The sequence below is a fragment of the Cygnus olor genome, chromosome 5 (genome assembly GCF_009769625.2).
Source record: "Cygnus olor isolate bCygOlo1 chromosome 5, bCygOlo1.pri.v2, whole genome shotgun sequence".
NCBI classification, from domain to species: Eukaryota; Metazoa; Chordata; class Aves; order Anseriformes; family Anatidae; genus Cygnus; species Cygnus olor.
The window spans coordinates 53,367,643-53,384,628 of record NC_049173.1 but is presented as its reverse complement, the minus strand read 5'-3'; the positions used below and the strand labels follow the sequence as shown (position 1 = coordinate 53,384,628).

Genomic DNA, 16,986 nt, shown 5'->3' with positions numbered 1-16,986 from the left:
TCCGCGGGTCTGAAAGCTGAGCCGGTAGGCAGTGGCTTGGTTGCCCACCGACATTAACTGTGCAGGTCTGCTGAGGGCAAACGGGTTAGTGGGAGGTGAGTGAGATCTAGGTAGAGGTGTGTGTTTTCCTGGGGAAGACAGTGTGTGAACCCTGGCAGTGAAAGTGACTCCGAGAGAGATCGGTTCCAAACATGCTACATCTCCATTGAAAACAAACGAAAAAGTTTAAAAAATAAAATAATATTATATATATATATATATTTATATAAATGAAAAGCTATCAACTAGCAGCAACGGTTCTAGAGATATCTTAGCACCAAGACCAAGGGCAGGGGGGTAACAGGAGAAAGGAAAGGTTCAGTGTTGCTGATACCACCATCATGTTTCCAAACAACACAGCTTGGCACAAAGCTCATCCCTCTGGGAAGTGAGAACTTGTCAGCTCGGAGACCTTCTGGACAACAGGTTCTCACTCCCATGATGGTCTGGTCAGGTTGGTGCTGTCCATGCCACATCAGCGGGGCAAGGCACTAGCATCTGTGGAGTTTTTGCACCTTTTTTGTTTCTTTTTTTTTTCTTTTTTTTTTTTCTTTTCTAACCTGAAGTGATATTTTGTGAAAGCGTGGAGCTCGTTTACTTTACAATAATAAAACAAAGAAGAACCCCAAGCCCACAGAACAATCTCTTTTGTGATAGAAGGTGCAAGTCCCCCATTCACATTTTGGCTGGACTCTGCATCCCTTCAAGAAAGGAAGAAATGTTTCACAGGAAGAAGTAGAGCATCCCTTCTTCCTGCTGTCATCAGTCTGCTGTGCTGTGGAACATGTTACCTTGGTCACAAGAGAATACGTGAACCTTTATAGGACATCATCACATGATTATAATCCAAGATAATTTTGCATTGATAGCCCCTGCTACCAAACTGCAGCAGGTTTTTCTTTCAGTCATTCCAAACAAAACAGAACAAAACAAAACAAACAAAAAAACCCCACAACAATCTAGGATTATAAAGACATAGTATAAATAATGTAAATTAGAATATAATTTTTTAAGCCTTTGAATCTCTGCCCAGAGATGGCTCTTGACTCATTGGCTGTCTAGCTTCCACAGCAGCCCTGGTTTTGAATGAATAGTTGTATATATATATATATATTTATTTCCTACAATATAAAAATATAAATGCAAAAATTTCCCCCTGCCTTCTCTATTTTGCTATTTTATAGTCTGCACATGACATCATGTTATAATATATGTATGATAGACTGGTACTATGGTTATCATAAAAGGAGCTGAAAGCCAAGTATTACTCTACAGCCCAAAAGTAGGGAGAACTGAGAAAGGGACATCACAGTTTAGTGGAGGCATGTGTTTCTGAATCAGAAAAAAAACAAAAACCCAGCCCCAGCCCTTCCCTCCACCCAGTAACCTCTGTGAGTGCGAGAAGCTCCCACTCAAACAGAGAGCACCAGGTGGAGCTGGGCAGCCAGGGACAACATAAATGCACAGGATGCTCTGTCGGAAATCAGAAATCTGACGGTCGTCAACAAAAGGCTCAAATGGCTCAATAACTGGACTGAACAACGAAAAGAGAGGCAGAGATTAAAACTGAGGAAAACAACAAAAACAACAACAACACAAAAATCAACCCAACAAACCAACAACACACGTACAAAGGAAACCACCGGGAGGAGGAGGCTGACAAAGACCCGTCATCTAGCTTATAGATTGTTAGGTTTGAACATGTAGAGTATGGCCCCAGCACATGCTTCTAAAGAATGAAATGTTGCCACCTACACTGCAGCTGCCATGGTTGGAGACACCAGTAAATTTCTAAACATTGTCTCAATCTTTAAAATTCTGCTTAGCTTCTATCAGACGCACATCGTCTTAACTTTTAAATTTTCAGTGTGGGTTTTTCCTTAATATATATAATATATATATATTTTATATAATATATCAAAGTTTAGAGTATAGATTTAAAAAATTATTCAACAGCTTTCTGATCTGAGGCATTCCTTTCTAAATATCGGGGTAAAACTCAGAGCCATGGTCCATGCTCTGCAACATCGGCTTCTGATCGAGAGACGACATCCTGCTCAGCATCTCAGCTGACAGTGCGTAACTATTGCCCGACTTTTCCTCGAACCAACTATCTAGCGCCCGTTTGCAATCGAAGTTGGCAATGGGCGGCCCGTTAACGGCAATTGTCAGCAAATCACTGAGCTGCTCCAGTGTGAGCCGAGAGCGGTTGTTTTTGCGCACTCTCTGCAGGGCATTGCGCCCCTTCTCACAGCAGGCCGATGAGGTGGGAAGGACTTTGAGGATCTGAACTATTTTATTTAAGAGGGGGAATCTCTGTTTGTATTTACAAATGTGACTGAGTAAGTCTTTAAAACCATTTTTGGTATAATAATCCACCTTGAGTTCTCGCCACTCCATCAGCAAACTCCCTCGGGTGTCCATCCCCTCTCTGCAAACCTCTCTGGAAAATGATGGGACCGTCTCCAGGTGTTCAAATATTTGTACCATATCCTCCTTCCCATAGCTCATGAGCTCATCAGTGCTTCTGGGCCAAGCTGCAAGGTCAAATACCTGACAGGCTTTCACAAATGTCCGGCTACGGGAATCGAACCTTTGGGCTAGGATCACCTGGGTCTTCTGGCAGATCTTTTCTCTGATTGACTGGAATTTGGCTTCAGCCACCCGTAGGTTTTTCACAGCAATGCCATTAAAGCTTTCACGGAAGTTTTCCTCAAATTCCTGCAGGTACTCCCCAGGCGAGTCTGCTAGCCGACTGATCTCCTGGATAGCCTCCTCTATTTTATCGTCCACCTGCGACACAAGAAGGTACTCCCCTTGGAAGACATAGGCAAGGCGTGAAAGCACAGCAATCACATCCAGCAGGAAGTAGATGAGTTTAATCGACTGGTAGTCCATTAGGAACTGGAGGAGGGCCAAGGCAATTGCGGAAGCATCTGCCCTCTGGGTCTGGCCGCTGACGTCTTTGAGATGGGCCACAACCTCAAGGTAATCCTTGATTAGAGCATTGAGCACATTCTGCTCCCCAATGATCCACTTCACTGCTCGAATGTCCCCCAAGAACTCAGTCTCCTCGCACAGAGTGGCAGCAGTGACCCTCAACTCGCACATGAGTCGGGGAGAGTAACGATAGAAACTGAGCAGCTGCTTCAGATTGTTTTCCAGCTCCTCCAGGCACGGCAGTTCTTTCCCACTGATTGCATCCAAAATCTCCAAATGAGGTCTGTGTACCATAAAGGGCAAGCAGAGAAGCCACGGCAAGGTCTTTCTGATTGTCATGAACAAGTTAGCTCTCAGGCTGGCAGTAATGTTAGCACCATCAACTCCCAAGCCAATAGTTGGCTTCTCATCCTGCAATCGGATTCCCAGGCTGGAAAAGGCCCTGTCTAATGCTTGGAGGTAACTGTCTGTTGTAGAAAAGCCCAGTTCCTGAAGAGACAGGAATTCGGTTGCCGGAGGCCCATCACTGCTTGTGTACTGTACATAAACTGCAACTGTGTCGGCAAGCACGTCATCACTCTGCCCGTCCAGAATGATGCTGAGGAAAGGAGACTGTCGGATGCGCTCGACCAGGTCCTCTCGAAGAGCCCGTGCGATATGGTGGATTAAGATTTGGCAGTCTCCTTCATTCATGTATTGATCCACCACCTTGAGTTCACACTTTCTCAGTAGTTCTGCCAGAGGCCGGAAGTCATAGTAGGGCCTGCCCTCCAGAGCCAAGTGGTAGGCCGTATTGAAGAGCAGGGTCATATTTCGGCACATCTCTTCTGTCTTCTCTGGGTGCATTCTGAGCTTGTAAAGCTGCAGGCACTTCTTGTGGAGGTTGCTCTGGCTGTGAAGCTTTATTGTGTGTATCTTGAACTGCTTCGAGCCAATGATGAAGGCTGAAGTCCGAGAGGATTGCACTGTGTACTGCCTACAGACATGGCACCACATTTCATTCAATGTCGGGGAGTACCGCAGAAACCAAAACTTTTTAAGCCACTCTTGCTTGAACCGCCGTATCCTCCGGCCCGTTGCAGAAGACATCTTGGAAGGCTCATCTGTAGCAGCAATCATGTCATTGGAAACTGATTCATCAGCAGAATCCACCTCTTGATCATCATCCTCCATGATAGTGGGAACAGAGATGATGCTTTCTGAAGCTGGAAAAAAAAAAAGAAAAGAAAAGGAGGAAAAAATAAGGTATTTACCAAGACTTTGAGCTAGAGAAGCATACTACTTGTGACAGTAGAGCACTGCCTGATGAGCTGGACATACCCTGCCCACAATGCACTATGGGTAGAATTTGAATTACATCTTTGAAGGAAAAATAAATCAACGTTTCTGCATATGAACTTTGTCTCCAACATGCCACAAAGGACAGCAAGAAATGACAGTACATCCTGGCTACTTGCACAATACATGATATGACCCAAATATTCCTTTGGTGAAGGCTCCTGGCTGCTCAATAGCATGTTCCTGTTAGAAATGAAGTACCTTCAGAAAGGGGCACATGTTTTGTGGTAAGGCAGTGGAGAAAACAGAGAGTGCCTTCCAGTGAGGCACACATTATTTCATACACAAAGAGCGCAAATTTCAGTGTTACCACTGAGTCATTCGGACTTTCAAGCAATGCTTCTTGGTAGCATATAAGGTACTGGAGAGGGGCTTCCGCTGAAAGAGAATGCATCAAAAATACAGCAAACAAACTGTCTGCAATGGAATGTCTTTTTTATTGGCAGTGCATGATTGATTACAATGGCAACAAATAGAGAGAGTCATCATACAGAGTCTTTCCCAGACAGTGTCTTCCACTGTGCCTCCAGCATCAGTTCTTGTCCCACCCGTTCACAAAACCTGACAACGAACCTTCCATGGAACCACGTGTTCACCTGAATACTCAGAGCAAAACGCTTTAGATGGGTACACAGCACACAGGCATCTCACTACTTTCCTTAGGCAGGGTTTGGAGAAGGCTGATACTCGGCAAGGCTTACCTGTGGGGTCTGAGAACTCTTGGAGCTCGGGTACCTGGGGCGGTAGCACAGGTGGCTCAGGTAACTTCCCAGATCTCAGCATGTCTAACTCGGCCTGCAGCTCTCGGATCTTCTTCTTCAGACGGATGCAGTTAGGGCAGAAGGAGGTGGTGGGGATTTCATGGGAGTTGCCCTGTGCAGAGGCCAGTGACAGCTCAGTTGGGCTGTCTGCTTTCAGAGACAGAGGCTCTTCTTCCTCGTCTTCAAGGATCCCCACTTCTTTGGCAGAACTAAAAGAGGAACCATGGGGGATCTTCCACTCCCCTTCACTCCGGTTTCTGCCGAGGTTCAGGGAGCCGTGCTGCATGGCAGTGCCACACCTCTCAAATATGTCTTCAGCCTGGTATTTAGATGCTGTTCTGATGGTAAGTGGTGTACTAGTTGCTACCTGGTTCTCTTCAAATTTGGCAGACTCCAATGAAGCCTCCAGGACGTCTTTGAAGATGAGGTCAATCTTTTTTTTCTTTGTTTGGGGGTGAGATTCCCCCTCGTCACAGCTGCGCTTGTAGGGGCTCTTCCCTTGCTTTAATGTCGTGAGCTGGAGTGGCCCCCTCATATCCTCTTGATTTTCCACATTCTTTTCTGACTTTTCCCTCTGTAACCTTTTGTCTCCTAGAAAGGAAAATGAGGGGTGGGGATTATCACCGGGAACCGAGCAACATCCCTCAATCTAAAACTTGAATGAAAAAAAAAAAAAGAACAAAAAGGTAGGCTGAATCCCTGCAGGTCTGTACATTGCGTTATAAACCAGGGAACTGATACAACTCAGTGGAAACCGAGGCTCGCGAGAGGAGGAGCCCTGCTAATGGGCACGTCCGCAAAAACAGAGACAGTCCTGGGTAGCCACAGTGGAGTAGGACCCACACACTTTAAAGAGAAGAGAAACTACAGGCAGCCTGTTTAACCTGGCGGTATAACCAACCTGCGGTGGAAGGAGCCTATGAGGTAAATCACTGATCATGGTGGAACCTAATGCCCAGAGCCCAAATGCCATTTTGGCTGGCTGGAAGACCTGTGCCTGTTTTGACTTGGTAAAAGGTATCGAGTGTACAGCAGTGCAGTGAGAGATTCAGACTGTTTCACAAGAACCCCAGCATCTGTGCACGCCACAGCACAAAGGTTGCAAACCCCTTTACTCTCTTTCAGTTTGGAGGCTGCTCCAGAAATGCAAAGGCAAAGGAGTAGAAATAACTTGCACTCTTAAAGCCCAAGGTACGCATTGTCAACTGAGCTATAATGGGTGTATGCCCTCCAAGGATGGGATACCTAGCTTGTGCCAGTGGAGTCTAAGAGCATGGCCATTCAGTGATTAAAAAAAACCAAAACACATTAATAAAAGCAACCTCATACAAATTATTAATTGCTTAAAATAAAGGGAATAGCCAGATTTCCTTACCTGGAAATTCAAAAGACGATAGGTTTGGCTCAATTTCCATCATTCTTCTATCTTGTAAATAACTTCAAGCATTGATGGCTTCCCAAACAAGACGCTGCTTTATGCTGCTTTTTGGTTTTGTTTGCTTTTAAAGTGTATTCATGCTTTCATAAGAGTTACGGAGTAAAAGCTACTGTTCCCTCTCTAAGGAGAGCAATGCTAAGAATGCAGAAAAGATGCAAGACTCAAAACAGTTAGAGTAAGGCACCATAAAAAGGGTTGGCCTGCATGGCAGGGGTCTGTACTGGGTTTGATGCTGGCTGGGAACCCCAGACACTTCTTGAGGGAATCCATAACAATAGACCTTGTTTGCAACACATCCTGTTGGAGAATTTCTAAGGGCAGAGCCTTGGGTCTCTGTCTTAACATTTTCTCTGTTATGGACTCTAAGAACTATTGGCAGAGGTAGGGTTTTAGAGAATGGATCCTTCTTCTTTCTTGGTGATTTTTTTCCCCTAGCCAACTGAACGATTTGGCCCTATGGAAAAGCCAGAAATCACAAGACGATCCCTCATATTATTGGTATCAACTCCAGTGATGAGGCGGGTCAGAAACTACCGATAGAAACAAAACCCAGGAACCATGTTACTTTTTGTGAGTTAGTAAAGCTTGCGACTTCACTTTACTGGTTCATCTGCAGGGAATTTGGAATCTTTTAAACAGGAAACAGCCCAGCAGATTTTTGTGCCCTTCTCTGATCGCCCCCCCCAGTGCCCTCCCAGCTGAGGCTGCAATGTCTCGCAAGTCTAGCAGTGGCCCCAAGTGATGCTTCATTTTAACAACGCTTCTGTGGTCCTCTTGCGAACACAGCCTGAAGCCCAGCTGGCCGCAGGATGGGCTCACTAGGATGTCAGGAGTTTTCTCGGACGGTATACACAGCCACCTAAGCTTCTACCCAAGTGTGAGGCAGGATATGGCAGGTCCTGAGGAGCTCAGAGGCAGATCTTCACAGCACTCGTAGCACCGAGCCAGCTGTGTTATCATTTCAGCTGACACAAACCATGGCACCATGATGAATCAAGACTAAAGGCAAGTCTGTAGGGCAGGGCTCATAGCCTTGGAGCCCCTCCAGACCAGTGCTGCAACACAGCTCCTCTCAGGGCACAGTCTGTCTTTTGCAGCCCTTTCAGAAAGTACTAAGCCATCTGGACAGCTAACATCTGCATGGGATGCAGCAAAACCACTGCAGCATGTACCTAATCACTCAGTGATTAATACGGTCATTAATAGAGAAACGCACATTCATACCAGTGTTAATTCAGAAGTGGGAATTGCCCAAGCACAGCCATCAAGATGTAACACTGCAAGTGCATAAGAACTCCAAGGTGATGGAGGACAACCAGCTTTTTCAGGACATCTTGTCCACCCCATGCTTAAAGAGGAGACACCTTTTACCAAGTCAAGGCAGCAACAGCAGCTGTGTAATAATATACACGGGAATTTTAATTAGAAAGTTATTTTTAGTGTGGCTGCCCCTCCGAGGCCCTGCTGTTCTGTGGCTAGGCCTGGAAAGAAATGCCCTTAATTAACTTCAGGTCTCAGCATTGTACAGATGAATAGATGCATTAAGAATTTTTGCCTTCCTCTAAAGCTTCCTGTATTGCTGACATTACACTGACCTAAAGGACCGCTGGGTTTGTTCCAGCATGACTATTGCTAAGATAAGGTAACAATTTTTATCCAGGGAAGAATCAATCTGACAAGTACAAAGCCTTCTGTACGTTGTACAAGCACTCTAAGGTTGTAAGACTAAGGAGCTGATGTCGCGCCGATCCCAAATTATCTTTCTGAAGAAAGAGGAGATAAATTAAGCCAGGAAAATGGACATACAAACACACCAAGGAAATCTCTCTTTCATATGCACGCAAAACCAGCCAGAGCTCCTTTCAACAAGCTGCTCACAGGAGCCAGAGAAAGCGGTATGTTCAAAGAAAAACCCAGCACCTGTCCCTGGGACCACCAGTTTGGCAATCCTCAGGCCAGAAAGTTTTGTGACAGGGGAGCTCTGTGATTCCTGGGCTTTGTATCAGGCCCTGGTAGCACACAGAATATACAACACAACACGACACAACACGACACGACACAACACAACACTACATGGCACAACACAACACAATATGACACGACATAACATGACAGAACAAAACACAACACAACACAAATCTTTCTTTTATGATTCCATGACAGTGTTCACATTGTCCTTCTTGTGCAGCAACTTCCATCCACGGCACGCAGAACTGGGGGCTCTTGCCCAGATGTGAGCTGCTTGTACAAGGGCAGCTCTCCTCGCACAGCCTGGGCATTACCTACTTCACCCACTGCACTTGGTGCAACAAATGTGGCGGCCAAAGGGGACTGGGGAAAGGGTGGAAAGAGACTCACCTCTTGTGAGATTTCTGTTGATGGTCTCCTGGGACATACTGTGCAACCGCTTCATGTAGTCCTCGCTGTACCAGACCCGCAGCTTCTCCCCAGGCCGGATGTCACGACAGGCACGGAAGTAAATCCTCTCGCTGTGCTGGAAGGCCATCAGGTTCTGTTCCCTCTCCTCCCGGGAAATGATCACATACCTGCGGGTGAGGTGACAAGGCAGGCGTGAAGCACGCATTTTCTCTCCTGTGCCCCCCCGCCCTTGCACCATGATGACAACCATGATGATGCTGGAATGAGCTTCAGAGAGAGCCATCAACACAGCCAGACTGGAAAGCATGGAGTTATACGCAATGGTGTGCAAACTGCCAGAGATACAGGACAACGAGCATGGACACCCAGGGAGCACTAAACCAGTGAGTTCATTTCTGCTGGGGAAGCGACTACTACACTGTACATCTGACCTGAAGGAGTATCTCTACTAGTAATGGCGATGCAGATTCTCACTGGCAGAAGATTCTTTGCCTAGTGATGGAAACAAGGACTTCTAGATTCCCTACCAGCATTTCACATCCCAGGGCCTCCCTTATTCTCAGGGGCATCCTGAATATGGCTGGGCCACTCTTCTGGTCTCTTCCCCAACATCATCTTCCTTTTAGTGGAAACCAGATTTCCTTGCTTCTCTCCTCTTGGTCAAGCAGAATTGAGATAACTTAGGAGAGAAAGACAGACATCCAACATGCACAGGGGCATTTGCTGGTAGTCCAAAAGGAAACCAAGGTCGTGCCAGTACTGGAAGATTTTGCATTTGGACATTCAGCACTGGAAGTCTAGGGAAACACTAACTGCCTGAAATGCCAGCACTGTGCTGTGGGGACCTCTGGGCAGTGCTGACAGAAAAGTTGCTTTCTGAGCATGGAGTTTGTTTTCCAGATATAAAATGTTTAAGTTTCAGCTCAGTAGAAACATACTAATTCACCACTCCAACCAGCTGGCCCCCTGTGCGACTTGGTAAGATAGAGATCTATAGGTAGGATCATATTATTCATCCTTACACTCCTTTTCTTGTTAGTGGAAATGAAAAGACTTGGTAATAATGGCTCTAGCTGCCTCTGTGCACAAGCTGACAACAACTGCCCAGGACTAGAAGACCTGAGCACAGACCGGACCAGTTCACAGCTGAAAGCCTTTTCCTCTCGTATGCCATTTGCCTCAGTTATTCAGCACTCCCTGCTGCAGTGACATTGATGGAGATGAGCAGTGTGTTGCTATTAGCCCTTGCCCAAACGTTCCCCTCTAGCTCACAGGCATTTCCTTGGCTTAAGGAAGCTGTCAATTTTTCTCTGAATGCTCTTTTTTTCTCTGGCCACGTGCATGAACAGATAAAGACACCAGCCCACATGCATGTGACCACACTCACCCGCACAGATAAGGTCATAAACTTGGTCAAACTTCCCACAAAACACAGAAAATGAGTCGGCAGTGTCTCAGACTGCCCAAGGCTGCAGCGGTTCTGGTTTTAATGTTAAGCAACTGTGCATGTGCCTGGAATCAGCTGCATTTTTCCCAACTGTGTTACCCAGGACACTCTGCAATCTTCAGCAATTATTTAAACAGGCTCTGACATTGCCAAAATAAGCCAAACATTGACTTTTATTAACTCTTATTTTATGTATTTTTTATGACAAAACTAATGAACCTTTAGACCACTGGTTTATGCATTTGAGAAGGAGCCGAGGCCTGGAGCAGTGTGGTGGGGTGAAGTCCAGCAAAGGTGCTCAGCTGATGCTGCCAGGCCGACACTCCTGGATATTAGTCATCACAAAAGCTGTGGTGGTCATCCAGACAGACCTGCCACCGCACCCTGAAGATGCAGCCATTTGCCGCAGTCAGTCTGATGCTCCGTTGTGTGGGTGATCCTCAGAGATGCTCTCCCCCATGCTAGCAAAATGCTGGGATGCTTTCTAGTGACAGCAAAGGAGAGAACCTGCAGCTCATAGCTCCTTAATGCAGGACCCAAATCCCCACCACCAGTGGTACTGAGGGCTTCACAGGGCAGTGGCTAGCAAGGCAGGTCCACCCCACGTCTCCCAGCAATGAGGGTTAGAAAATTCTCTAACACATCACTTTGTACAGGGAGGGGAGAGACTGGGTAACCACTCCTCACTTCTCTTATGAAGTATTTTATTAAGCGTTAGTGTGCTTTTCCTGCTGGCTCTCCTCCTGCCCCTGAGCTCCTCCAAGGTTCTGCCTCCAAGAGTCTGTCAGCGCTGCTGGCCAGCAGCGACTGGCACTGGAGATTTCACTAGGAGAGATTAAGGAAGCCTTTAGCAGACAGTTGTGGAATAATCCAGTCATTAACACGTTTCTTCATGGCTGCTGGCAGCTCGGAGCTGGTTTATGTTGTGAGAGAAAGGTTGTATCCACGATAATTTCCTGAGGTAACATGAATGCGGATGAGATCATCCACAAAGACAAAATGCTTTCCAACCAACGCTGCCCAGCCCTGACTCCAGCAGCCCCAAAGGCACAAATTACACAGGTTAGGAAGGATTGCATAAAACTCAAATTCCAGCTGTTGGACTAAGATGCCCAGTGCTGCTGCGCATCATGGTTTGAGCCACTCCAAAACCCCCAGTCTGCTCAGCGAGGCAGGGCCACACAGGCTGCCTGAGGAGAGCCTGTGCCCAACACGCAACTGGTACTAAGGCAACAAACAGCCTTTGTTCAGACACCTGGGACAAAAATGGCACTGCTGTCACAGCAGGTTTCCTGTGGGACTGTGATCCCTGGAGGAAGAGCAGGGATGGGACCACTGCTGGGGCAGGCCCAGCCATCTGGAGCTCCAAGCAGGACACTTCATCTGCCCTGAGGGACAGACCTCCCATCCACTTGGGTCCTGGGATGGACCAGGCTCCCGGCAAGGCTTGAGGCCAACAGACTCTGCCCAGGCTGCTCAGGACCAGCCGCTGAGACAGTCCTGGCACCGAAGGAGAGCATCTACGAGCTCTACTTGCTGCTGTGGGGGCTTGGATCAACCTCATAGCTGGCAGAAGCACAGCTCCACAGACAGGGACACCTGCCCCGGCAATGACTATCCTCATAATCCTTTTTTTCTGAGCCATGGCCCTTTTAGGAAGCCAAATGGTCACGTTTTGGGATAGTCCACTGAGCACACTTAAAAAAACGTCAAAGTATTTTTTGGCAGCCAGGGCCTCTTCCTCCTCAGCCTTAGCAGCAAGGCAATGGGAGCAGCTGGGAGAGATGGGGGGGTACAAGGGAGACCTTGCAGCCAGTGGCTCAGGCTTCTGCTCCTCTCCCAAGGATTTGCCCCATGCTTTCCCCTCCCTGCTGACCCCTCCACTGCTCATCCTTTGGCCAGCCCCAGCGATGCTCTGCTGATAGCCTGTCATCACAGAGTACCACCAGGAAAAGGCCACGGGTCTTTCCAAAGTCAAGGTGGGGCGCAGCACTGTGGCAGAAGGTGCAGCAGGAGAGCTGCTAGCAGCCAAGGCAGGCACCATGGGGTGCCACCACTCAACCACCGCCCCAGCTCTCTGATGCTGAGCACTCCTCAGGAGACTCAGCATCTGTGACGGGTACGGTCTGGAGCAACGTGTAACATGTTCAGGCAGAAATTTGAAGAGAGAAACAAATGACTCAACAGCAGGTGTGTTAAAAGTGTTATATATTTATTGTAATCTTAACAAAAATACTTTGAGAGAGAGGATTTTTCAGCACGGACAAGACATGGAGACAGTGGGGCTGAGCACAGCAGTTTGCTTTAACACGGGCACTTACTTCAACAGCCAGTTAACATGCTGTCTGCAGGAGGAAGTATCCTTTGCGAGCCAGTACAGAAAAGCCATTCCACCAAGGGGTCTACACAGGGCAGGCAACAGGTCCCCAGAGCTGGGCCAATCTGTAATAGTCCACAGAGGAAACTGGGGGAGAACTCAGTCAGTCCATAGTACAAGGTCCCTTCTCCAGACCACAGCCCAGCCTCTGGGGAGTTCTACGAAGGTTGCAATTCCTGCGCAAGGACAACAGGTTCTCTCTCTCTCTCAAGGCATCTGTGCAGGCAAACTGTTGGCAGCGATGATGCCAACAGCACCCCTAACTCCCTCTAGCGCTCAGCACTGGCGGGAGCCTCCTCCTCTGCTGACCTGAGGGTTCCTGCATGGAATCCCCCCAGGCAACATCAAAAGAACTAATCCTATCAGTATATCCATGGGAGAACATCAGCAGGGACCATTTATTATAAAAATATAAAATACTACCTCTAATATATAGCAGCAGCACTGTATTGACTCAGAAAGCCTTTAAAACTTATCACCATTTTTCATTTCTCTGTGATTCATATTATTAGATCCACTTACACCATTTTCCCCAATCTTCCCTTCAACTGAAGAGAGACTGTGACTTTTGCAGAACTCAAACGGTACAACAGAAGTAGAAGGACATCCTCACAGGAAGGTAAGTGCCCTGGTCTGGCGCCAGCACTATGAAGAACTTCCTTTGCATGAAACCAAAGTGGGTCATTCCTCAGAAGAAAGGAGGTCTTTCTTTTTACCAGACCTCTACTTTCTTGAGCAAGGGCCTTTTACCAAACCACTAAAAATAAATTACTCGAATTAGGATTACAGAACAATTAAGAAGGAAAAAGGAAAAGAACATCAGGAATGCCTGACACGGGAGACGTACAGTCACCTTCCCATCAGAGAAGCTAGTGCACTATTCTTTCAAAGGATAGGCCAACAGATTGAAGAAGATCCTTCAAGAAGACATAAAATGAGCCATCCTTCTGCTATTCTGTGCTGCCTATGTTCCATTCCTGCTGAAATTTATACAGCTTTTTGGCTAAGCCTGTAGCCCACATTACGTGATGATGGGCATTCATGTTAACTTGAATAGTTTTCAGCAACCCACCTTTCCCCACAATAGAACAGCCCAGAGAGCAGTGGTGTGCTAACTGTGTGTGGATAACACCTGGGCCCTCTTCCCTGCTGAGGCATGACACGATAATGGTCCAGATTTATCCAGAGATGGGGGCAGCACAGTAGGTGCGGACGTGCAAATCAAGCAGAAAACAGAGATGCTGTAAAAAAGCTGCCACATATGTTATCACCACCTAAGGTGACATTATTAAAGACTAGTTTAGGAATTGGGATTGTACATGGAAACCTCATGCAGCACTAAAGCAATTAAAATGTTTAAACAGTTCTTTCTTGCATCTCTAAGGGAAAAGGTAGCAGTATAAAACCAACACGTTCAAGAACTTAAAACTATACAGCTGGGACTTGAGGTTGTAAACTCTTCATGATAGGAGAACACAGTACATATTCCACCCTAAGTAATACTGAGCAAGTCCAAAGTAACTGTACTGAAGTTGACAGAGTTACAGTGACACAAAACCAAATTTTTCTTGAGGTCAGAAGCAGGCCCTGTATCTTCCCTTGTTTCTGTGCAGTCTCTCACATTTTGAGGAGGGAGAGGTGATTCAAAACTAAAGATTACAACATGCAAGAAAATAATATGATACAATTTTGTTTAAGAGCTGTCATATTACAAAATAACCGTATTTTAAGTGCAATTGTGAAAGGTAGGTGAGGGTTTCAGATAGACTGGAGGAGACAAAGATTAAACTATTTGATATAAATGCACGTGGTATTGCAGCATCCAGGCACGTGCAATAGCAGCCCTTCTCAGCAGTCTAATGCCACACAGGGCTCAGATCTTTTCTCCTGTCATTCTGATGGCAGAAAGTTCTCTCATCTTTGTGCTTTCTTCCCTTTCCTGCATATGCTCTGCTTTTATATACCTCTCCCAAACCTATGCCTAACAGTCACAGTAAGCCCTGAATTGCCCATTATTGCTGAACACAAGATAAAAATAATGAGCAATAAATCTTTAGAGCTGTAAGGATGCATCTGTTAGTTAAGACTCTGCAGAGTGCATACACTAATTCACAGGAAGATGATGGGAAGGTAGTATTAGGGTAAATTTGTGGGTTGATTGCAAGGGAGCTCTCTAGGACACTGCCTCAGTAAATAATGTTTCACAGGCACAAAAAGAGATCAAGATAATGATTCCCTACTGTATCTCTTAGCTTACAGAGTGTTTAAAGCATGGGGAAAACAGTGAAATCTCCTAATCTCTATGAATAGAAAGATGCCCTACATCCCAAGCTCTATAAGGTCTGAGATTCCTCTTTGCCACTGCAGAGGGACAGCACTACTATTCAGCTGCCATAATTCACAGTGCTTTGTTAGATGTTAGCTGGGGGATGGATGGGTTGGGGGTGGCTGATGACCTTCCCCACATAGTACTAATACACATGTAGAGGCCATGTGAGCATGCAGCAGCTCAGGACAGGGCACCCTTCTTTATATGAAGCAGACTAAAAATGGTGTTTTCTCTTTCGTGACCTGGTAATCCGTGCAGGAGGAGTCTGTTTTGAGGGGGTTTGATTAGACTCTGCACTGGGCTCAGGGGCTGGTTTTGTGCAAGCTGCTTGCAGAAGAGACCCCTGCATGACACTAGGACCCTGTATCCTATGAAAAGCCTGGACCCCATCACGGATTTCTGATAGGGTTTGGCACATCTGGCCAACCTGGCTGGTGAGGTCAGCCATCTTCTGACCGATGACGTGCATGCTCTCTGCCATGTCCCTGTGAATAGCCACCAGCTCCTGGCAGAACTGCCTGAACAGCTCTGTTTGCTGCGAGTGGGAATGAAGAAGCTGGCGATCGAAGCTGGAGAGGGGCGGGCTCCTTGTGCGGGGGCGTGGGGGTCTGCAGGACGAGGAGGTGCGTGGTGATGGACGGTGCAATTCCTGCCTTTGGCTGATAGCTTCTGAGTGCTCTGACGAGGAAGAGGTGTGGAGGAAGGAGGGCCCAGAGAGCTGGCTGACTCCTGCACTGGCCCTCTTCAGCGAGGAGGAGCAGTGTTCCCGAGAAGTGCCTGGCATCTCTTCATCTTCGTCAGCTTAAACAGAAAAGGAAGCATGAATTATTAACGCGAAAACCCTCACAACCCTGACTTCTGTTTCAAGGTATCTCAAAGCACGTGGAAAAAGAGTTCCCCCCCACCCCTGCAGCCTGTAGATGCTGGCGTGTAACTCAACATGCACACGCTGCAATGTTAGCAGCTGGCTGACAAGCTTAGCCACAAGAGGCCTGAAGAGCAGGCAAACCCAGCCAACTGAGGAGGAGTCCAAGCTGCCATGGTGTCTTCTACATAGCATTATTCGTTACCAGAAGATCAACCAATTTCGGACCATAGCAATGACTCGCTTTTTGCAAAATCACAACTAGCTAGAACACTCCAGTATTTTGGGGAGACAAAGGTGCCTGGTCTTTGGTTGAGCCTCAAAATACCCAACACATTTGGTTCCTCATGCCAGACCCCTGCTCCCACGTTATTTCTTACATCCTCCTCATCAAGAAAGACACAGATGTAGCACTTGCTGCTCACAAAGTCTGTACTGCAAGGCCACTATGTGGTTTGCCACCACTGAGTAAGGTGAACAGGCAGTCAGGCACAGCAGCAACAGGACCTCATATTTACCGGGCAAGCATACTTGATGCAAAAACAAAATCAAAGCAAAACACTACCAGAAAGTTCTTGTTAGTCTGACAAATATCTAGTGATGTGCCAGTTCATGGGTACAGGCATGCCAAGTATAAGAAGAGATGATATTACAGTTGTTGCAACTGTCCACTGTCTCCTTGCTCAAGTATTAATTTTACCTCTGAAATAGCACAACTGGCTTCCAAGATAGATGCAAAGAATGATCAAGTCCCACTTCATCAGTACTTGGAAGATTTTTGTCCTTGCATTCCCACTAACAGTGTTACTTCAGATATGAGATAAGACCTAACATGATAGGACAGTGCCATCTGTGATGTATTAGTTGGCCTATTTCCGAGAAGTTATCTCCTCTTTCTCTCCTGTGTATCTCTAAAAGCTCACAGACCAAGAAGTTTCCACCACCACACATGAAAACCGTATATATGCAACTGGGGAAAGACTTGCCAAAAGCAGCTCGTGGTTCAGCACTGGAAGGTATCCGAGAGTAGTGATGCAGGAAGATTAACTTAGAAAGCAGGGCCAGTAGTTTCT

At 46.7% G+C, this 16,986-nt stretch overlaps 1 protein-coding gene and 1 long non-coding RNA gene across 8 annotated transcripts in view; one reads left to right on the top strand and one right to left on the bottom strand.

Annotated features, from left to right (window-relative positions):
* Positions 1-276: 276 nt before the first annotated feature.
* Positions 277-16,986, bottom strand: part of PRDM11 (PR/SET domain 11) — a 42,441-nt gene continuing 25,731 nt past the window's right edge. For 3 of the 7 annotated variants that reach the window (XM_040557631.1, XM_040557629.1, XM_040557630.1), the window contains exons 6-8: positions 8,875-9,062; positions 5,019-5,669; positions 277-4,184 (exon numbers count right to left, since the gene is read on the bottom strand). In XM_040557631.1, the coding sequence (XP_040413565.1) occupies positions 2,020-4,184; positions 5,019-5,669; positions 8,875-9,062 (3,004 nt within the window). In that variant the 3' untranslated portion in view covers positions 277-2,019. The other 4 variants (XM_040557635.1, XM_040557634.1, XM_040557633.1 and 1 more) reach the window with 3 other exon arrangements.
* LOC121070461 lies at positions 9,077-13,521 on the top strand. Its single transcript, XR_005820092.1, has 2 exons — positions 9,077-9,278; positions 13,232-13,521. It is a non-coding gene; the product is annotated as an uncharacterized LOC121070461 (long non-coding RNA).